The 24,451-nt window shown below is 36.9% G+C and overlaps 1 protein-coding gene and 1 pseudogene across 1 annotated transcript; both read right to left on the bottom strand.

Moving 5' to 3' along the window:
- Positions 1-2,624: 2,624 nt before the first annotated feature.
- Positions 2,625-3,445, bottom strand: LOC116661518 (porimin-like). Its single transcript, XM_032473736.1, is given in 3 exon segments — positions 2,625-3,025; positions 3,028-3,107; positions 3,162-3,445. Coding segments are annotated over 3 exon segments (603 nt in total). The 3' UTR covers positions 2,625-2,786.
- Positions 3,446-3,820: 375 nt separating this feature from the next.
- LOC102506210 lies at positions 3,821-5,329 on the bottom strand (annotated as a pseudogene).
- Between the last annotated feature and the right edge of the window lie 19,122 nt (positions 5,330-24,451).

Genomic DNA, 24,451 nt, shown 5'->3' with positions numbered 1-24,451 from the left:
TGAACATAGGATTTCTTTCCATTTATTTAAATCTTTAATTTTTCAATGTTTTTTAGTGTTCAGTGTACAAGTCTTACACTTCTTTTGTTAAATTATCCATAAGTATTTTATTCTTTTCAGATTCTGTTGTAAATAGAATTCTTTCCTTAATTTATTTTCAGATTGTTCATTGCTAGTATATTTAATTGACCTTGTATCCTGCAAATTTACTAGTCTCATTTATTAATTCTTTTTTTCTTAAAGAACAAAGTTTTATTCTAAAAATAGATCTCAGTAACAATGAAATACCATAAGCTGGTCATTACAATAAAAAGAAAAAAAGAAGTAACAGGAATTTGCTTTGAATTTTTTTTCTGAAAAATACAAAATTATCACCATAATATACTGCCAGCTCTCATTTATCTCTATTTGAATTATTCATTCTATGGATTATCCAAGGAAATTTTAAAATCAAAGATTGAATTCTGCCTAATATTTAGACATACATCTGAATTGCTTTTATCTTCAAGTAAATACATTCTCAAAGGTTACAAAATAAAACTGAACATTTGCATAAGTAAACATAATTAGGAAGATAAACTTTTATGCTAAGGAAATATGCTCCAAAGTGAAATACTGGTTTGCCATCACTGTTTCCCTCATTTTTTTGCAGATAACCAAAAAAACCTGATTGCAATGAAGTACTGATATTTGAAAGTAACAAATTACACAACATATATACAGAAAAAAGACATAACTAAATTGTTTCAAACCCAAAGCACAGGAAGCTTTAAAGGCAAATAATGACATTTAGTACTTAAAAAGTGGTTTTACAATTTCAAAGTGCTAAAGAAACAAGTATTCAAGAAAATTTCAGGCCTGTCTACAAAGTTCTGACTGACCTGAAGTATGGAAATATCAAGAATGTGGAGACAAAACAAGTTAAATTTAAAAGGCCCCCATTACTATAAAATGTGTTGTCAGTGTATTTTGCAAAGAAATGCAAGCAGTGGGTAAAAGACCAGTTAGGTAAATTGAATGTTACTAATGTAGCCCTATCAGCCCACATCTCTTTTCAAACTAATGTAAACACACATGTTTCATAATATTTCTTCCACATTGCATGTGCCACATCATCCATCCGATCATATTCATATTTTGGATAGTTTTTATCCATCCATCATTCATCACATCAATTGTCCATAATGCACAGTGAGTAGAAATGATCCTTTTATATCAGAATTCTTGATTCTCTGCAAACCAAAAGCTGATCACAAAAGTGTTAAATGTAGGTACATATTCAGTAGGACTTCTTAGCTCATTTTTGGACTGTCAGAAATTGGTATCAGTTACTTTGACCACCTAAGGTAGAAGAAATAGTATCTTAGGACATAGTATGACTAAATACCTCTTTTGTCAAAACTGGACCCTGAATTCTGAGCGCTGGAATATAACTGTAAAATCGAAAACACTCCAAAATACGACGGCTAACATAGGTGTCCCTACAGTACTGTGCTTTTTTGTCTCCATTAACGTAGCACATGTAAGAGAGCCGCCTCTCCAGCAGGGAGGAAGAGGGGCAGCTGAAGAACACCCAAGCAAGGAAACAGGACATTTCCAGCTAAAAGTCTCCTGTTTTAAAACTTAATTTATTCCAAAATACACTGGTGTAATTTATTCCAAAAATGCTGTTTCCCCAAATCTCTGAGCAATATCGACAGTGCATGATAATACAGCATTCCCCCCCCTGCAGGTTTAGTAGCCCGAGGGGGCCCCACAATCCCCAGCTGCCTGGACACAGCATTCATCCCTAGTTCTGATGAGATGTTGCTTTGGAAACCATCTAAGGGTCTTCTTCTTTTTTTTTTTTTTTAAGTTAGGTGTGTTTACACTACATTAATCATTTCTAGGTACTGAAAGCAGCTCTACATCTCTGAAAAATATTCACTAAATATAAAATTAACAGCTGAAAATGAAATAAAGCAGTTTCCAGTGGTGACAGTATTCTCACAGTAGCACATAATCTATTATTTAATACTAACAGCTAAGTCTTTAAAACATTATCAGGTTAATCATTTCAATTTACTGAAATTACAGAGAGAAAAAAGTAATTATTATCAACTGCCATTGAAAACTCAAAAGATGGTCTTAAAAATGCAGGATCTCTGATGGCTTTCTGACAGGCCAAGCCTAGGTATTTCCAGTTTTGATTTTTTTTTTTTTTTGGTGGGGGAGGGTGTGTGTTTTGTTTCTAAACCAAATAACTAAGCTTTAAACTTATGAAACATTGATGTTTTCTGAAGAAGAGACACCTAAGCTAAAGTTACACTTAAGATTTGGTTTATTTGTATAAATTCTGCTATGTGACTTTAGTAATTAGGATAAACTCAGCTCTTACGAGTGTGAGCAACAAAAATGGCACCGTCCTGAGTGCGGTGACAAGCTCCTTACTCGTGTGACCAGATGGCATCCTGCCCTTCGGTGACGATGTCTTCTAATTACTGGCCCTGTGCAACTAATGCCGCAAAACAATGGGACAGGCCTTGTCCTGCTGTATATTTTCTAAAAGTGATTCTAACCACTGCATTAACTGTACGGTCCATATGTTCATTAAAAAACCCCAAACCAAACCCTTTTTACTTTCAGCAATCATGAGGAATCTTTACATATTTATATAATACATTGTACATTATATGCATGGCCTGTTTATGCTATTTTCAAGAAGAGAATCCTGTTTTAAACTAATAATAAACCAAAACCAATTGGGCTGCTTCAGTCTTTCTTCTTTCCGTTGGTGCTCGGAACCCTTAAATGATGGCGTCATGTTCATCAATGGTTCTATACCGAATGCCTCTTCTTGAATAATACACTTTGCATCCAATGTAAAGAAAAGATAGAACTCCCAGTGTTAATACAATGCCACCAACAAAACTGCCAGTATCGAAGCTGGATGCCTTGTTTTCCTCAGAATTAGTAGTTGCTGTGATTGTTACAGGTGAAGAAACAGATGTCACTGAACTATCATGGGCTGTGGTCACTGTGGATGCGAAGCACTTGTTATCTTGGTTGTAGACCCTGCAGTGGTAGAAGTCGTGTTTGTTGAGATCACTGGTGGTGTCGTTTTAGACGTTATTGTGGGTTTCAAGGTGGTGGTTGTGTTCTTTGAAGAAATTGGAATTGATGATTTTGCTGTGGGTTTCAAGGTGGTGGCTGTTATGTTCTTTGAGGAAACTAGAGTTGTTGCTGATGGTTTCATGGGCAAGGTGGAGGACTTATTTGTATGGCTGAGAGACACCTGTGGGGTACTCCCTGTTCGGGCAGCATTAGAGTCTTCTGGAGGCATAGACTTCTTTGTGCCTGGAGATCCGTCCAGGTCCCTGCTGTCGGCGACCATCTTCAGCAACGCTGTCACCAGCACTGCCCCCAGGGCCAGTGCAGCCAAGAAGCCTCGTGAGCCAACTCCCATTGTTCCGAGGGCAGGGCACGGAGGCCTCGTGGGTTCCCAGCCCAGGTGGCGGCTCTGCGCATGCCTCCCATTCATTTATTAATTCTAACAGTTTTGTGGATTCTTTAGGATTTTCTATATTTAACATCATGTCATCCATGACTAGAGATAATTTTACTTCTTCAACTCCAATCTGGATATCTTTTGTTTTCCTGACAGCAATAAATTTATTAAGTATCACCCCAAAATATAAACACAAACCAGTCGAAAGAAAAAAGCCATAAAACTTCAGGCCTGGAGCTGACAATAAAGCAGAGAGACAAACAGGTCACACAGAAATGGAAATAATCTATGGCAGAAGACTGAGCCAAGTGGACTCACGCAGGGCTGGGATGCTGTAAATACAGAAGGATGAACACTCGGGAGCCCTAGGGTGACATAACTGGACCTGGTGGAGGTGAGGGTGGGGGGTGGGGGGTGTCAGTGGCTTCATGGCTCTGGGGACAGACCTCTTGGTCCTGGCCATAGCCACGTCCCACCCCTCCAGCTGCTTCACCTGGGGCCCTGGGCCTCGGATTCTTCCTCATCGTCTTCATACATCTTGCCCTCCTCCTCGGCCGTGGCGTCCTGGTACTGCTGGTACTCGGACACCAGGTCGTTCATGTTGCTCTCCGCCCCGTGAACTCCATCTCATCCATGCCCTCACCCTTCCTCGCCAGTGCAGGAAGGCCTTGTGCCGGAACATGGCCGTGAACTGCTCAGAGATGCACTTGAACAGCTCCTGGATGGCCGTGCTGTTACCAGTGAAGGTGGAGGACATCCTGAGCCCACGGGGCGGGATGTTGCACACAGCCACCTTCACGTTGTTGGGGATCCACTCCACGAAGTAGCTGCTGTTCTTGCTCTGGATGGCCAGAATCTGTTCGTCGACCTCCTTCATGGACATGCACCCTAAGAAGATGGTGGCCACGGTCAGGTAGTGGCCATGGCATAGGTCGCAGGTGGCCATCGTGTTCTTGGTGTCGAACATCTGCTGGGTGAGCTTGGGCACCATCAGTGCCCGGTACTGCTGGCTGCCCCGGGCTGTAAGCAGGGCAAAGCCGGGCATGAAGAAGTGCAGGCGGGGGAAAGGCACCATGTTCATGGCCAGCTTGCGCAGGTCGGCATTGAGCTGGATGGGGAAGCAGAGGGAGGTGGTGACGCCACTCATGGTGGCTGACACCAGGTGGTTGAGGTCCCCATAGGTGGGGGTAGCCAGCTTGAGGGTGCAGAAGCAGATGTCATACAGTGCCTCATTGTCGATGCAGTAGGTCTCGTCCATGTTCTCCACCAGCTGGTGGATGGACAGCGTAGTGTTGTAGGGCTCCACCACTGTGTCTGACACCTTGGGCGAGGGCACCATGCTGAAGGTGTTCATGATGCAGTCAGGGTACTCCTCACAGACCTTGCTGATGAGCAGTGTGCCCATGCCTGAGCCTGTGCCCCAACCCAGTGAGTGGGTCAGCTGGAAGCCCTGCAGGCAGTTGCAATTCTCACACTCTTTCCGCACCATGTCCAGGACCGAGTCCTCCAGCTCGGCACCCTCTGTGTAGTGGCCCTTGGCCCAGTTGTTGCCAGCCCCACTTTGACCAAAGATGAAGTTGTCAGGCCTGAAGAGGTGCCTGAAGGCTCCAGACTGAACAAGGTCCATGGTTCCGGCTCCAGGTCCACCAGGATGGCCCAAGGCACATACTTGTGAGAAGAGGCTTCATTGTAGTAGACGCTGATGCGCTCCAGCTGCAGGTCCGAGTCCCCCACGTAGCTGCCACTGAGGTCTATGCCATGCTCATCACTGATGACCACCCAGAACTTGGCCCCGATCTAGTTGCCGCACTGGCCGGCCTGGATGTGCGCGATCTCCCTCATGCTCGGTGCGTGTGGTGGGCGGCTGCGGGACGCGCATGGACTGGGCGGGACTGGCTGCGGAGCCAATCTGGATATCTTTTATTTCTTTTCCTTGTCTAATTTCCCTGTATAGACCTTGAATCATCTTGTTGAATAGATGTTGTGAGAGTACATTCCTGTCTTGTTTCTGATCTCAGGGGAAAAATATTTAGCCCTTCACCATTAAGTATGTTAGTTGTGAGTTTGTTATTGATGCCTATTCCTAATTTGTCAACAGTTGTTTTCATGAAATGATTAAATTTTCTATTTCTGTATCTTCTTAGATGATAATTTGTTGGTAATTTATTCTATTAATATGGTGTAGTAAAATAACTGAATTTTGGACATTAAGCCAACCTTACATTTCTGGGATAAACTCCAATAGTTCATGGTGTGTAATTCTTGTTATGTGATGCTAGATTTTGTTGAGGAGTTTTTCATCTGTATTCATAAGGAATACTGGCTTAAAGTTTTCTTGTATTGTTTATGTCTGGGTTTAGTGCCATGGTAATACTTGCATTATAGAGTTAGTTGGGAAGTATTCTGTATTCTTGTATTTTTTGGAATAGTTTGTGAAAATTAATATTAATTTCTTATGTATTTTGTAGGGCTCACCAGTTAGCCACCTGTGCCTAAGATTTTCTTTATTGGAATTTTTATATTAATAGTTCAATCTCTTTACTTGTTATAGATCTGTACAAATTTTCTATTTCTTCTTGAGTCAATTTTACTAGTTTGTATCTTTCTAGGAATTCTTCCAGTTCATCTAGATTATCTAGTTTATTGACATAAAATTGTTTTGATGATATTTTTCTAAATTTTAATTTTTTTTTTATTGAAGTATAGTTGATTTACAATGTGTTGGTTTCTGGTATTCAGCATAGTGATTCAGTTATACATATATGTATATTCTTTTCCATATTCTTTTTCATTATAGGCTGTTACAAGATATTGAATACAGTTCCCTGTGCTATACAGTAGGACTTTGTTGTTTATCTATTTTACATGTAGTAGTTTATATCTGTTAATCCTAAACACCTAATGTATCTATTTCCTCTTCCCCTTTGGTTACCGTAAGTTTGTTTTCTATATCTGTGAGTCTGTTTCTGTTTTGTAAGTAAGTTCATTTGTATATTTTAGATTCCACATATAAATGATAAATATATGATATTTGTCTTTCTCTGTCTGACTTACTTCACTTAGTATAATCTTTAGGTCCATCTATGTTTCTGCAAATGGGATTATTTTATTCTCTTTTATGGCTGAGGAGTATTCCACTGTGTGTGTGTGTGTACGTGTAATACCAAATCTTTTTTATCCATTCTCCTGAAACTTAGACTTCTTCTGTCCTTGTCTTGGCTATTATAAATAGTGCTGCTATGAACATTGGGGTGCATATCTCTTTTCTAATTAAACTTTATGTCTTTTTTGAATATATGCCTGGGGTGGGATTCCCAGATCATATGGTAATTCTATTTTTAGTATTTTTAGGAACCTCCATACTGTTTTCCATAGTGGCTGCACCAAATTATACTCCCACCAACAGTGCAGAAGGGTTCTCTTTTCTCCATACCCTCTCCAGCATTTATTGTTTGTGGACTTAATAATGATGGCCATTTTAACTAATGTGAGGTGATACCTCATTGTAGTTTTGATGTGCATTTCTCTGATAATTAGTGATATTGCAGCTCATCTTCTTAAGTATACTATTTCTTAAACTCTAGGCATTAATATATGAAAGCAAACCAAAATCAATTAACATCATTTTTGGCTTTTAATGAATGAAAATAAACACATTCTAGGAAGTTATACATTAGAATATTTAATTAAATATTTAAATATTTAATTTAAGAAAGAAGTAAACTCTTCCTTACTCCAGTCTAAAAGTTTAACTCATTTTCTGCATCAGAAGTAACATTCATTTCCTTCCAGGGACACACTCACTTTCTAGAGTGTGATCTACATTGTGGTTTCAGAATGACAAATCCTTTATGAATATATTGGAATCTGGACTATTTGACCCTATCATGAGGTGTGGAGGGGAATGGATAGAGGAATAAAAAAGCCATAATGTAAAGGAGCGTATGTCATATAATGCAGGGACACTTTTGTAGATTTTGAGTACACTATTATGTGTAATTTGGTCATAGAGTAACTCAGAACCACTTTCTGCAATAAATGTGGAAGACTCATGTGCTAAGCAGAGAAAAATTTTGGTTCTGCTTCTGGCTATACAAGGAATTGTGTTGTCTTGAATGAATCAGCTGATGGGTGCCTGTCTCAGTTCCTTTTGTGATAAAATGAAGAGGACAGACGAGATGACTTAATAAAAGTTTCTTCTAAAATTTTGCACTATATTTTAATGTGGAGAAATCACTCTTACCAAAAATGGGTAATTAAAAAGTCAGAGTTAGAGTTCTTCTGAGGAATCAGTATGAGGATAGGGGGAATAATAGAGAATTTAGAAATATTTTCCCCAAATAAGAAAGGCATTTAAATTCTGTTTTATGGAGGGTAGATTCAGAGAGTTGGTTGTAAGAAGTACTTGAAACTTCCTCTGCTCTACCCTTTCCTTCTGGGAACACTACTGCTAAACCATTCCAGTCAGGCTACTGCCTAATCACTTAGAGGACTTTTAGGAATAGAGAGTGCAAGATTTTTTTTTTAATCAAATAGTGTCTTGAAAAAAATATGACTATTGTTTTAGTTTCACCATTATGGTCTGTTACTTATATAAGCAAGAATTTTCAAATGTGTGGTTAGTGTAGTGAGAGTTTTACAAAACCAGGTGGCTTGTTTCTCTCTGTCATAGGTTTAAAGATCAGTGAAACCTTGAAAGATAGGAAAACCTATGAACAACAATCTTTCCCTGCTTGTAAAAATCAGACAGCAAATCTCCAAAAAGCAAGATAACACTAGAGGTTTATGACATTATTGGCTTTTTAGAAATATCTACCCACATTAAAACCAATCTTCTATACCTTCTTTTCTCTACATTTATAGAATTTTTATAGTGACATTTGAAGTGCAGAATGAGCTTCTGCAAGACCTTAAATCATCACAGAGCAAATGAAATATGGAACTGCACTACTTACTATGCTAATTAATGAAACAAACCATCCTATGTTAGAAACATCTTCAAAGTTAAGGACTGAAATAAAGTCTTTCTTATAATTGTTCTAGAAACTCAATTAACTGAAGCATATTATGTTCTGAGAATTCTATGCTACTGTTTTCTGCCTAGCTGTCCTCCAAAGTATTTGAGTTAAACTTGTCAGGCCATTAATGTTCTGCTATTCCTTTTCCCCTGTGTCTCACAGTCTTTTAAACTTTCCTGTCATTTGGTATCCCCTGTGTGTCTCTAAAACAGCAACTCAAGTACCCTGCCAATTTTTTAAGTACACACACTTATGAATGTCGTAAAATGAGTATCATCAAGCTCTGGTTTGAGAGCATCATTTATGTATGCCCCTCTGTGGCACTGCCACCAACAACAAAGGAACCCTTCCAAGGAGGAAAAAAAAACCCCAAAGCATGAACTTACCCAATCACACTAAGTGGCACAAAAGAGCAGACAGAGCAATTAATTTTTTGGCCCATGACAATCTGCTTATTTCTTCACACATAAAAGTTATTACTCTTTTCTAAAGCAACATTCCTACAAAGCTATTGACCATAAAATTACCCATAAAAAGCTGTTCAGAAACTAAATAATTAAAATTGTCTTTGGTCACAACTGAATTACATACGTAAAGATGATATGTTAATATTTTCCAACTTTGGATTCGCCTTAGACTTGAAAACTTAGCCTAAAATGAACTTGCTGAAAGTGATGTAATTAAACAGCACTTGCATCTTTCAACGGCGTTGTTTTATTTCTAATAATAGAATATTTTAAAAATTCAGCATTTTAATCTAATGTATGTATTAATTGTTGTATTACTGTATAACAGCCTCAAACTTTTACTTTTATTTGTTTTATTTAGATTTTCTGCTTATTTTTGCTCTACTCCAATTTTGCCCTTTGCTTACTATATTTTAATAGAAGAAGTATGCAAGGATGCTATACAGATAAATGTATAGTTGTCCAGTTAGCATTTAATCTCTTTTTAGATAAATGCAAATATTGCTGCTGATGGCATTGGACTCTTGTCTAGTAATCATTCGGGAAACTTCCTCATCTATTTTTCAAGCTGCGTCCATTACAATCAGTCACTGAAAATTGTGATCTAGAATATTCGTTCTTGATGAAAACAATAGAATTAAGCCACAGACAGGGCTTTGGAAAATTGCTTTCATATTCAAGCAGGGCTACATATACACAGACACCTTGTTGACGATTTTACTGCCTTGAGAAAATGTATTGCTACTGCCACAAGCCTGTCTTTTGGCACTTTATCACTTACAAGTGATGATAAAATTGCAACAAAGAGACTTCTTTTTAATCTTATAGGTCACTGCTTGTAGTCTGGACTCTCTACCCTTTTGTCCTCTTATTTGGGCTAGATAAGGTGGAAAATTCCCTTTAGTTGTCTCTAAATTTCATTTAAATGGTATGAAACACAGACTTTGTCTTCTGATCTTCAAGTCGTCAAATCTTTTAATATATCAACTTTGTTTCTTCATATTTTAAACTTAATTTTTAGAAAGAGTTCTGAAGGAGTTTGAAATGGTTTTTATGAAACTAAATGACTGGGTATATTTTGAAGTGTTCAAATACTTTTACAAATCATAAATATAAGAGATAATCTATTTGCCATCATATTTGCCTGACTATAAAATAATTTTGTTACTGAGTTTCTTTTCATTATTATAACCATCAGTTTTTACTAAGTCCTCAAATAAGCCTATACAGATATCCAATCTAGCAACACATAGTTGCCAAAAAAAAAAAGATATTTCTGATTAATTTTTTCTAATCATTGAATCCTTGTATAAGACAAAGTGAAGCAAATGAGGAAGAAAATTTCAAAAAATCTATTTTGAGCTAATTCATTTCTCTTGTTCTCTGATTTCTGAACTTTCTCAAAGGTTTTCCTTAGGGAATCCATCTACATATAAAGCCATCAATGTATAGAGTCATGGCTTATTTCTTCACCATAGATTGCATGTGTTATTTTAACAATCTCCCAGTAATGAAGGCTTTGTCAATGCACTCAGTCTAATAGAAGAGTATTTTATATTATATAAAGGAGAAACTTTACCCCTAAGGCAGCATTTTATTTCTACTAAAATACCAAGGATGCAATTCAGAATGTCTTTCAAGTGATTTCAAACAGTTTACAAAGGTAATTTTTGTCTGACTTAAATATGCTCTCTGGCCTGCTAGCCTTATTTTATAGATGGATAAACCAACAAAAAGTAAAGTTGGCAACTTTTTATATGTTTGTTAAGTCAGGATATAATGTTTAGAGAGCAAAAACAGTCAGAGGAGGAAGTCTTACTAAAATGCTATGAATGACAGCTTCCATTTATTGAGAATCTACTATGGCAGGCACCAGGCTGGGTGTATTACACACATTACCTCTAGCACTGCCTGCAGTCTGGGAAAGTGTGCATTATTACACTTATTTAACATGAGAAAAGTGATGCATAGGGAATTTGAGTGTTTAGCTGTGAAGGATAGAACCCAGCTTTGAGTAATGTTTTATTCACCACTAAAAATTATCTGAACAAACCAGACTGTACTTTATTGTACTAACAGGGGCTTGATAAAGAAGTAGAACTAGTAAGAACTCAAAGGGACAATGACATTGGGCTTCAGTCCTTTTCACCACACTCTCTGCAGGGCTGTCACTGGCTTTCAGTTTCTAGATTTGCAGTTTAGTTCTCTGTCTACAAGATGCATTTAGATTATCACACACAAGATCATCTTCTAAACATGTCTTCTGATAACTGAAAACACATCAGAGTTTGTTGAAGGGGCAGTACTTGATTTTTTCTCATTAGTTTTTGTCTCATCTTGAGCACAGGCACATATCTTAAGAGGTTGTCTAGGTAGGCATGTTTTCTTGCATTGTGGATATGGTTATATACACTTGCATTTGTAGAATGACACCCACTCTTTGCCTCTTATCATGGGCTGCTCTGTGCAAACATCTTTGTTAAATGGTTTATAGACTAGAATATAAATAAATGGCATACGACTCAACAGTTACTCCCTCTTTTTCCTCCTAACATCACTGTGAAGTTTTGCCTGATAAATCAGAAAAGAGAAGACTACTTTCTACTGCCCCAACCCTATCTAAAAATGCAACTCTCACAAGTATACTTAGAGATAAAGACAAGCAGATCCACTCTTAGCCTCTGAGTGTGCTTTTAAAATACAATTGTTCTTGTAAAGTCTGTCTAAGGTGATAAGGAAAAACCATGTTGTGTTATTTTTAAAGAATTTTAAAAAATTGAGGTCTAATTTACATATAACATATTAGTTTCAGATATAAAACATTCAGGTGTAAAACTAAATCATTATTCAAGGTTTGTAAACATTGCAAAATGATCCCCATAATGAGTCTAGTTAACATCACCTTACGTAGTTACAAGTTTTTTCTTTCTTGTGATGAGAACATTTAAGATCTACTGTTGGCAACTTTCAAATATGTAGACCAGAATTATTAACTATAGTCACCGTGGCATACATTACATCTTCATGACGTTTATTTTTACTGGAGTTTGTCCCCTTTGACCCCCTCAACCCCTTTCTCCCAGTGCCCCCATCCTCCTGCCTCTGGTAATCACAATCTGTGTATCTAAACCATGACTCTTTTTTTTCTATGTACTTTTCAAAGCAACTTTATTGAGTTATAACTGACACTCAATAAACTGCACATATTAAAATCTGATGAATTTAACATATACATATAATCACCAAACCATCACCACAGTTATAATAACAAACACGTTCAAGAACTAAAGTTTTTTTTAACATTTTTTATTGTTATACTCATTTTACAATGTTGTATCAAATTCCAGTGTAGAGCACGATTTTTCAGTTATACATGAACATACATATATTCATTGTCACATTTTTTTTCACTGTGAGCTACCACAAGAATATATATTCTTGTATATATTTCCCTGTGCTATACAGTATAATCCTGTTTATCTATTCTGCATATGCCTGTCAGTATCTACAAATTTCGAACTCCCAGTCTGTCCTTTCCTACCCACCTCCCCCCGGCAACCACAAGTTTGTATTCTATGTGTATCAGTCTGTTTCTCTTTTGTATTTATGTTTTTTATTTTTTTAGATTCTATACATAAGTGATCTCATGTGGTATTTTTCTTTCTCTTTCTGGTTTACTTCACTTAGAATGACATTCTGCAGGGACATCCATGTTGCTGCAAATGGTGTTATGTTGTCATTTTTTATTGCTGAACAGTATTCTATTGTATAAATATACCACTGCTTCTTTATCCAGTTATCTGTTGATGGACATTTATGCTGTTTCCATGTCTTGGCTATTGTAAATAGTACTGCTATGAGCATTGGGGTGCAGGTGTCATTTTGAAGTAGGGTTCCTTCTGGATATATGCCCAGGAGCAGGATTACTGGGTCATATGGTAAGTCTATTCCTAGTCTTTTGAGGAATCTCCATAGTGTTTTCCACAGTGGCTGCATCAAACTGCATTCCCATCAGCAGTGTAGGAGGATTCCCGTTTCTCCACAGCCTCTCCAGCATCTGTCATTTGTGGATTTTTGAATGATGGCCATTCTGGCTGGTGTGAGGTGATACCTCATTGTAGTTTTGATTTGCATTTCTCTGATAGTGATATTGAGCATCTTTTTCATGTGCTTATTGACCATTTGTAATTCTTCCTTGGAGAATTGCTTGTTTAGGTCTCCTGCCCATTTTTGGATTGGGTTGTTTGTTTTTTTCTTATCAAGTTGTATGAGCTGCTTATATATTCTGGAGATCAAGCCTTTGTCAGTTTCATCATTTGCAAAACTTTTCTCCCATTCTGTAGGTTGTCGTTTTGTTTTACTTATGGTTTCCTTTGCTGTGCAGAAGCTTGTAAGTTTCATTAGGTCCCATTTCTTTATTCTTGCTTTTATTTCTATTGCTTGGGTAGAATGCCCTAGGAAAACATTTTTGAGATGTATGTGAGATAATGTTTTGCCTATATTTTCTTCTAGGAGGTTTATTGTATTTTGTCTTATGTTTAAGTCTTTGATTCATTTTGAGTTTATTTTTATGTATGGTGTAAGGGAGTGTTCTAGCTTCACTGATTTACATACTGCTAGCAAAAAAGAGAATTACAGAATATTACTAATGAACATAGATGCAAAAATCCTTACCAAAATTTTAGCAAATAGAATCCAACAGAACATAAAAAAGATTATACATCCTGATCAAGTGGGGTTCATCCCAGGGACACAAGGGTGTTTCAACTTTCACAAATCAATCAATGTAATACATCACATCAACAAGAGAAAGGACAAAAACCACATGATTATCTCAATAGATGCAGAAAAAGCATTTGATAAAATTCAACCCCATTTAGGATTAAAAAGTCTCACCAAAGTGGGTATAGAGGGAACATATCTCAACATAATAAAAGTTATATATGACAAACCTACAGCCAGCATAGTACTCATGGTGAAAAACTCAAAAGCTTCCCACTAAAACATGGGACAAGACAATGCTGCCCAGTATCACCACTCCTATTCAACATAGTCTTGGAAGTCCTAGCCACAGCAATCAGGCAAGAGAGAAAATGAAAGGGATCCAAGTTGGAAAAGAAGAGGTAAAAGTGTCACTATATGCCGATGACATGATACTATATATAGAAAACCCTAAAAGGTCCACACGAAAACTACTAGAAGTAATCCAAGAATTCAGCACGGTAGCAGGTTACAAGATTAATGTTCAAAAATCAGCTGCATTTCTTTACACTAATGATGAATCAACAGGAAAAGAAAGTAAAGAAACAATCCCCTTTAGAATAGCACCTAAAGTAATAAAATACCTAAGAGTAAATCTAACCAAGGAGGTGAAAGTCTTATACACGGAAAACTATAAACCATTGATGAAGGAAATTAAAGAAGACTTAAAAAAATGGAAAGATATCCCATGTTCCTGGATTGGAAGAATCAATATTGTTAAAATGGTCATTCTGCCCAAGGCAATCTACAGATTTAATGCAATCCCTATCAAATTACCCACGACATATTTCACAGAACTAGAACAAATCATAATAAAATTTATATGGAACCACAAAAGACCTAGAATTGCCAAAGCATTATTGAAGAAAAAGAATGGGAGGCTGGAGGAACAACTCTCCCAGACTTCAGACAATACTATAGAGCTACAGTCATCAAAACAGCATAGCATTAGTACAAAAAGAGCCATATTGACCAATGGAATAGAATAGAAAGCCCAGAAATGAACCCACAAACTTTTGGTCAACTAATCTTCTATAAAGGAGGCAAGAATATACAATGGAATAAAGACAGTCTCTTTAGCAAATGGTATTGGGAAAACTAAACCATGACTCTTTAATATAACTTTGTGCAGGGCATAGAACTGAACTCTGAATTTAATATCACTGAAAGACATTAGTCAATATTTATGCCAGGAGATCGCTAGAACCCCCACCTCTCGTGGTTTCTGTTTGTAGACATAGGTTTTAAGCTCACAGCTTTATTCTAGACAGAGTGCCTGCAATGCTACCTCAGAATTTTACCTCCTCCAAAGCTGCTTTAAAATCACAAAATTACTTATAAATTCTGAATAACTTTGTTTCTACTGTGAATCAAAATCTTAATTTTGTTTCTGGCAGCTTTTTAAAAGTTTTCTCTGTAATTATAAAAAATGTCTGTATGTGTGACCAGAAATTGTTTAATAGTGAGTGTTTAAAGATTTTAACATAGGAGTAATCAGGCCATTTGTAAAAATATCACAGCCTGTGACTTACTAGAGAAAGCTTTTGCTTCATGTAAATGTTGAAATACTCTTAGAATTTCATTAAGAAAATGAATACTTCCTGAAGGAAATACAGCAAAAACTTTTAAATCAGGATTTTCTTGCTGAAACTTTGCTTGAAGACAAATTATCATTATGTTGGGAGAGACAAGAGAAAGCTGGTGCTCAGAGGCCTCAGCTGGTGGCATAGTTTCATAATTTTACCAGAATCTAAGGTTCATCTCTTTAGACTTGCAGGTCTAAAAATTGGATTTCATTAGTAAGATCAAAGAAGATTTGATTCACAGTGGGTTTATATTATACAAGGCTTACACAAATCAGAAAGTCAATTTATTAATTTGAATGTGGGAGTTCCATTGATGGGGTATATATATCTCTTAATGACATCACCACTTTTCCCAATATAAATGTTCCTGGGAAGCTAAGCAGAAAATTCCTTGGTGATCAAAGATTACTGAAAACCTCCAGTAATGTTTCCTGGTGAGAGTTTATGGAGACATGCTTTCTACATCGAGGATACTATCTATCTCATACAGGAATACTTGCACACCTCAGACTCTCACCTCTACCATGGTAGACAGAAGGGCCATTTATGGCATGGTAAGTGGCAGCAGAGTGCTACTACTATTATTGTTATTTTGTTGTTGTTGTTGTTGGTGGTGGTGGTGGTGGTGATGGTGGTGATGGGTTTCTGAATGTATGCTCTAATTGTTTTCTTTCTCATCTCTATGCTCAGGCTGTAGGATTCTGGTTCTTCCTGTTGTCAAATTGTTGCCTTCAGCATTTCCAACTTTTAATTTATTGTTTCTAATTTGCTAAAGATATGGAAAACAAATATACAAAGCAGTTAAAATCATGCCTAAAGTTAGTGCTAGGTGCTGAGAGTAAAGGCTTAAAGAGTTCTTCCAAGAGCAGAGAGCTCTTAAAATTTGGTCTATATGTTATCTGTCTTGGTTATTTAAGTATACATATTACTTTCTGATTGCTGCTGTTTTCTAGATAACTGAAGTTATTGGATGAATGATGTCTGTGTCTCTGAGGTGTTGCTGCATTGTTATTATACAAGGTCTGTTCTGATTCAACGGCCTCAGTAGGATCTGTCAGGTTAAGCTATGTAATAAGTGGGTCTCTATTAAAAGAAAGGGGACATTACATTTTCTTTAGGAATGTCACACAAAAGGGAATGGTTCTAATAGTCCTGTAACTTGGTTCAGACCTGAGACTACAGTCATTTTAACTTCAAGTTATAGCTTTCACCTAGAGAAGAAATATACTACCCATTTTGAAGTATCTTAAAATACTGAAAAATGTCCATCAGTCAGGATCCTAAAAATATTTATGATTTCTATCCTTTGGAAACCTTTGCCATAATTGTGTGCTACTATTTTAAATACAGTAGTTTTAGTAGTCAAGTTGCTATTGGCTCCCCCCAGCCCCACCTGAGGTCAACGCTAAGCTTTTATACTTCCTCATAAAACTTTATCATATAATCAGCATAAGGTCAGGAGAAGTTGAATCTAGTAATGAAATAGTTCTGAGGAGATGACTTATTTTATCCCAATTCCTGTATTTTATAGATCTTTCATATTCATAGGATGATTCAGAAAGTTTTCTGTTGAACAACATTGAAGACATCTATGGAATATTTCTTTCCTACCTCTTGTGATAAGAACATAATTCATTTTCATTTTTCCAATAAGAGGTATTTTTTAAAATCAGAATATAATTTCTAACAAATTCCTTTGGTGATAATATATCTATTTAGTCATGTCAGTGATTCGTAAATAAATGATTTTATCTTATTCCTTAAGTCATCTGAGAAGTTTGCTCTTCTTTTAAATTAAATTTACTTTTAAAGTATATTCTATGATGTAATTCTTGAACAGATCTTCTGGGTCAATTCAATGTTTTGTTTTCTAGAGGTAAGTGTGAACAATGTAATGTAAGTAATGTGTTTCAGAGAAATCCTATAAATTATGGTCAAAACAGGATTTCATTTAACCTTGAAACTACTTTTGACTGTATCATTTAAAGTATCCTAGAAATATCATCCCTGCTTTGCTCCAAACCACCATCATACTGTAAAGCCATTTGCATTTATCTTTAGAAATTTCTTAGCATCGCACAAAATAATTAAGAATATTAAGTTTTCAATTAAAAATTAATGCATAAGTTTGTTTATATTCTATGTCTATGAGTCTGTTTCTGTTCTTTTTTTTTTTTTTTTTTTTTTAGATTCCACATATGAGCGATCTCTGTATAGCACAGGGAAATATACACAAGATCTTATGGTAGCTCACAGTGAAAAAAAATGTGACAGTGAATATATATATGTTCATGTATAACTGAAAAATTGTGCTCCACACTGGAATTTGACACAACATTGTAAAATGACTGTAACTCAATTAAAAAATGTTTAAAAAATTAATGCATAAATCCATTTACATATCTTAATCATATGCTAATTTTTCTTATAAAAATAAATGCAAACACTTGTAAAAAAATACATGTGGCATTAAAATACACCAAGCCAAGACTTTAAAACCCCAAGGCTCTTTAAATCCCACAATGTCTCAGTGTTTGATGGATATATTGATAGTAGAAGAAGTCTTAGTTTGAAACTTTTTTGCATTACTAGAGGATGATTTATTTGCTTTTTCACCAAGGAAAGAAACATTAGACTTGCACTTGAATGTTATCTAATGTGAGCAAATGTGAGCATTTGAAGTTTTTGCTTTGAAGCTGAAAAACAAGTACACTTGAATGCTAGAGGCTAAGGAATGAGAAAAAAAAAAAAACTAGAGAAATGACTTGGAGAAATGTAATATGATCTGTATCTTAGTGCATGTGGCATTGCTTAGGGATATCTATTCTCCTTATCTGTCTTTCTAATCTAGTGTTCCCTTTTTCCCTTTAATAATACTAAATCTTGATTTTTTTTTCCTCATGTGTTTCTTTTATTATTCTTTACTGTTTATAGAGATATAGATCAGAGCATCCAAGGATCCAATTTAAAAAAAAAACAAGCAAGCAAAAATGCTGGAAGATAAAGACAGCTATGGGTGTTAGGACCCCAAAGCTCATAATCAGATTTCATTTGCTCTGACTATTGAGATGGTGCACAGGATGGAAATGGAGTGCTCATCTACTTATATGCTGCTGTTTCAACAAAGTTCTTGAAAACCTTTCTGTCCAAAAATACCATAATTACACTTAAAAGGCAAAGAGAAAACCATGAATACTATTCGCAATATTTACAACAGGAAAAGCCTTTTTAGTAACTAAACATCAAATAGTGAAAACAATAAAACAATGGTAACAACATGAACTGCCCCTGATAGAAAATACTTGTAACAGCTCTGTGTTGAAATAGTGAAAGATTGATACCAACAGAAAAGCCTCAAGATAGGGGAGTGTTCAATGATTAATGGAAGAGTGATATACTGGGATATTATGCAAACATTCAAATAAGGATTTAGAAATATATCCACTATTTTATAATCATATTATGATCAACAGGTTTTGACCATGAAAATATTCCCATTCCAACCTAAATCAAATGCATCTGCTAAGAGCAAAAGAGCATTGAGTCAGAAATGAAAACCCCTGCATCTCTGAGAAGACTTCAGGCTAAGAAAGACCATTAAAAGTAAGCTAATTACCACCTATTACATGTCATCTAAATTTGGGAAGATTGCACTTCCCTGACTCCTTAGAGTTAGGATTTGTTAAGTGACTTATTTGAGCCAATCATGTAGGAACAGAAGTGATGTCACTTTTAGGAAAAAGCTCTCTGACCCAGTGTGATATTGCTATACCTTGTTCTTTCCCTCTACTCTGGTGATATTCCACAAAGTGACTGCTCCATTTGCCTCAAGAAGTCTGAAATGAAAGCAGAACAGTGCAAGCCCACAGCTGATCCAAGGTGTATATATATGAGAAGGAAATATTTGTGATTTTAAGTCACTGCAATTTGGGGGCTGCATGTTACTGCTGCAGAACCCAGCCTATGCTGGCTCATACAATCTGCTTCTAAAGCAATAAACTTAGTGTCTACCAGGATATACCCATCTAGTCTTTAACCTGGCTCTACTGCTAAATAGCTAGTATCTTGGGCAAATTTTCTAAACAGAATTATAATTTTCAGATTCCTTATTTATATAAAATAAAGATATTAATAATACTTCACAGGGCTATTATAATGTGTAAATGAAACAATGGTTAGCATATTACTGGGCATGTAGTAAACTAACATTAGACATTAGATATTACTATTACTATCATAATGAGGACTATGAAGGAACATGCCCCACTTCTGATAGAAAGGAGTTGGTGGAAGCATATGGGGTGGGGAGGGGCATAATCTATTAGATGTCTGAAGCTAAACCTTAAGGCACAACTATTTGTTTCCATGATAAGATCAGACTCCATTCATCACTTTCTCTTAGAACAAGTAACTAGAGAGGGCCTAGCACTAGCCAAGTCGCTATCCAAAAAGACAAAGAGCTTATCTTCAATCTAGGTCAACCCAAAGTAGAGAATCTGGACAGTATTTTAGCTTGGCAGCATTGAAGGAAATTAGGAAACAAAAATGAGTGCTACCATTCTCCTTTACCTTCATCTTTGTCCAATAACCAGTAAATAGGGTTATTTCCCTTTTTAAAATCAATATATTGCTAGAAGTGTTCACATCCTTTTTCCTATGTGAGTGGCTTGGAGGACAATTGTACAAGGCACCTTCTCTGAAGTCTAGCTTGCTCAGATAAGACTTCTGGATCAGCACTAACACCATGCCACGGATTGTTCCCAATGTATCATTGATCCTCATTATTTGCAGATTCTTCATTTGTGAATTCACCTGCTCACTAAAATTTATTTGTAATCCCCAAATCATATGTAATGCTTTTGCAGCCATCCATGGTTAATTGCAGGGTGGTTACAAAGTTAAGTTGTCTGATGTGCTTACTGCCAGCTGAGGTTGAACGTGGCTTCTTGTTTCAGCCCTCATACTGTCAAAAAATGTCCTTTTCATGGTCTGTTTAGTGCTATATTTTTTGCATTTTTGCTTTTTGGTGACAACTTTGCTGTTGAAAATGGCCTCCAAATGTAGTGCTAAAGTGCTATCTAGTGTTTCAAAGCATGAAAACACTGTAGTACGCTTACAGAAAAGGTGTGGTATGCTTACAGATAAGCTTCACTGAGGCATGAGTTACGGTGCTTTTGGCTATGAGCTAAAAGATAATTAATTAAAAATATCCACTAAAATACAGAATACAAATGAAAAATACATAAATACTTATAAACCAAGGTTATATACTGATGGGTTGATGAAAATGCCATGATCAGAGGCTCACAGGAACCTAACCTGCATTTCCACTAAGATCAGTGGTTCAGTAATCATTAGTTTAGTATTTGCAGGGACTTTACAGGAAGACTGACTACCGCCAAAAATAAGAATTGACTGTAGCTTCTTTCAAGGTCCTGTTAAATTACTTGCTAAGGCACATAAAAAGGTGAAAACGGCAATACAAAGTGGAATTAAGGCTAACAAGTAACTATTTTCTAGGGACTGGTAGGAATTTCCATGAACTACATACAGGGTGGAGAGAACTAGATTTGAGTCTTCACTGAACATAGGTCAAATCTTTTCATGCCCAGTCAATATTCTTACTCTGCCCATTAACATAGGGAGCTCCAAGAGCTGGTTGAGTGAGGATGATTGGAAGGATGCTTGATGGAGTAGCAAGTTGTAGGTAATGTATTTATGCTTTTCAGGTTCCTTAAGTATTTGGTCCCATAAATATCACTTCCATTAAAATGGAAATGTTGCTGAGTACACTCAGACCTGAGCTTGGTAGATGGTGAGAGCTCACACTTTCTGTACAACTCAATTTGCATAGACACCAGGTATCTTTCAGGCAGCAATTGAGTTTCTAACAGAGCTCAGTCACAAGCATTAACTGCTCCTCCAAAAGATGGTAGTTACACAGTGAAGAGGTCTTGTTTTTCTCTCAAATTCAGTAGCTCCCATTATAATTGGGGCTTACTATAGCACACCACTGCACCTGGTATGGTACTTAGAGATCAAATGTTCTAAGGTATTCTGAGTCATGGGACTGAGCAGCAGACCAGCTAATAGCATAGCCTGGATTGCCTAGAAAGCATTCCCTTTTGAAGAGCCAAATGGATCAAAGAAGGTCTCCCAGGAAAGATGTTTTACCTTCAAAATCCAAAGTTCCCCAGCACATGGTGAGTAAGGAGTTCAAGATGGCCACATGGCTCTTTTCCTTGGAGGTAAATTGCTACATGCTCCACTGGATCTCCAGCAAGTTTACTCAGGTTGTAGCTTCCAATCCTATGTATGTTCCAGGTAGACATTCAGCATGCTTGTCATTTCTCCAGAGGTAACTGGTACAATGACATACATTTAGTGGAACAGGATGATATCCAGTGAGAGCATGAGGTGGACACTGGCAGGGGTAAGGCACACCACAGAGTCTTTTTGCGTTTGGAGTGGTCACTTCCAGTCCACTAGCACCAAAACACTTACCAGCTAACACATGGTAAGACCGTTTCCATCCTGCTCCTCAGTTGTTTACTTCACTCACAACAAGGAACTCAAAGTATCCACATTTCCCTTGTTATCTGATATGTCTGTACATCCTCTAATCTGACCCCACCTCTGTCCATTCCCAACATTCAAAACCCTTTCACCGTGCCCTCTGGAATTCACAGTCTATTGCCAGCAAAATGCTGTACATCCTCAAACTCCTTTCTGAATGTTTCCTTTATGGTGTCACTTTAAATGAAACGTGGCTGTTCTCCACGATGCTGTTTCTCCACCATCCTCAGAAGGTGGGTGTTTTCTCTCTTACCTTCCTTGCACCACTGGGCCTCCTTGCTCTTCTCAAATCATTCTCCTTCCATACCCCATAATTACTCATTCTCATCATTTTTGAACTCATGCCATAATCTAAGTTCATACCACACAGCAAACCTTTCTTGCTTTAGCCATTTATAGAATTCTAGGATTCTCCTCTCATTTCTCTAAGATTTTAGCCTATGGATCCTTGTTACTGTTTCTAATACTACTCCTATAATGATTCATAGTGAGTTTTATATATAAATAGATGGTCATTTGAATACCCTGACCCCTCAGTTTCTGATCTCCTTTATGTGCATGACTTTGTTGTCCCCAACACGCCTCATAGACATGCCCTAGACTTTATAGTTACCAATAACTTCACAGCCTTTGCAATCTCAGTTTCTAGGGTCACTGTTGGACCACCTTTCATTTTGCAGTCATATTCTTCAGTTCCCTATGTCCAACCATCCTTTGGCCCCTTTGGGTCCTACAACTCATTGGCCTTACTAACTCTTCAATGTCTCTCAACCCTTTTCTTTCTTACCCAGCTTAGATTCCATCCATGGTCCATCATTATAACTCCATTGCTTACACCCTCAGCTACCATGTTCCTCCCAGCACCTCATCCCAATGCCCTTAATAGTAAAGCCTCAACTCTTGTTAAATTCATACTTGGCCCATTCAAGGCCTATACCTGTGCTGCTGAACGCTGTCTGGAGAAGAGCACCCAGCCATGTTAATGGGACCACTGACCTCAAATGATGCCTGGAAATCCTATGTCCATTTGTGTGCTCTTTTGCTCTCTCTTTCACTCTCCTGATCATTTTACACTTAATCATCTCTTCTCAAACCTACAGCACCCCCTTGGCAATCCTCACTTTTTCAGCTGATCTTGCTTCCACAAGCTCCCATCCTGCCTTACCACCTATTTCCATGAATTAACTGCATTCCTACCTAAAGCCAACATCTCTACTTGTTTCTGGATCCTATTCCCTTTTGTCTACTCAAAGACATCACAACAATGACCTCCTCTCTCTCCCTTAAAAAAAAAAAAAAAAAGAGAGAGAAGCTTCCTGTGCTTCCATATGCCTCATGGCAAATGCCCATTTTTCTGTTTCCCTTTGCCACAAAACTCCAAGGAAGAGTTGAATCTCCTTGCTGTCTTCACTTTCTGTCTTCTTATGTCTTTGGATATTGGTTGGAAAATCCTCCAAGAATAGAATTCAATTACAGGAAAAGGGAAAATAGATGAGGGAAAAAGGAGACAAACAGACAAAGCACCTGCAAGTCACACTTTCACCAGGTCCCTGTCTCTTTAAATACATCTTAACAAATAACCAGCTTCCTCCCTTGCCCACATCTTCCTTTTCTCATTTCTTACCATTGAGAGAATCCTTATGTCAGCGCCTGAGTCAGAGCTTTAAGGCTACTGACCTAAACCTTTCTCCTGGACAAAACCAGAAGTAGACTCCTCAAGCGGACAATAAATCCCACGTAACATATTTCTCTAAGCTTCTGTGTCCTTTTGGTCATGCAGAAAATTATAAAATCATACAAATTCAGCTTGGGGAAGAACAACTATTTACCCTACAAAATTAATCAAGCATAGGACAGGAATGAAAGTACACATTGTTCTCCAATTTATTTTTGAGATTTTTGGATTGAACGGCTAGCTTCAAAGGACTATCAGAAGTAAATGGGTAGTTCAGCAGGTTGTGTTTTAAAATTAAAATTGGCTAACAAATATTTTGCCAAGGCTATCTTTGGGTGTTTAAATACTTTCAATGTTTAAGTTGCATAGATTGTGCTGGTGGATGCATTCTCTACACAGCATGCATTTTTATGTGCATTTCAGTTACAGCTAGATATCTAAGTAAATGTCTAAGTTTCCTGAATTGAAAACACTTCTACATTATTTCTAAAATTCTACAGGCTTAACCTAATATGGTTTGCAAATTACTTTTGTAAATGAATTATGTATCATCTCTATAAAACTTTTTGAGTAACAGATTCTCTTTACAAGGTCCCTTAAGATGACCCTTAAGCCATCCTTGAATACTTATTTTTAGCCTATCTAATCTTGAATGATGAAACATTTGAAAACATCTAATCACAACTTTCAGAAAAGTTCCTGAGATGAATTTGCAAAGTCATATATTTTCCTTTCCTTGACCCCCTGAAAGTTCAGTTTGCGTGTCCTGGTTTTTCTTTTGAAGAGAAGAGAACCAATTAGTCACATGCTAATCAGAACTTTTCGTTGGAATATGTAATGAATCATTTTTTGAATCAATTATTAATTTTTACCAAAGAGCC

The sequence above is a fragment of the Camelus ferus genome, chromosome 35, assembly GCF_009834535.1.
Source record: "Camelus ferus isolate YT-003-E chromosome 35, BCGSAC_Cfer_1.0, whole genome shotgun sequence".
NCBI lineage: Eukaryota > Metazoa > Chordata > Mammalia > Artiodactyla > Camelidae > Camelus > Camelus ferus.
Note: the sequence above shows the minus strand (reverse complement) of the source record. Positions and strands in the feature narration are given on the sequence as shown.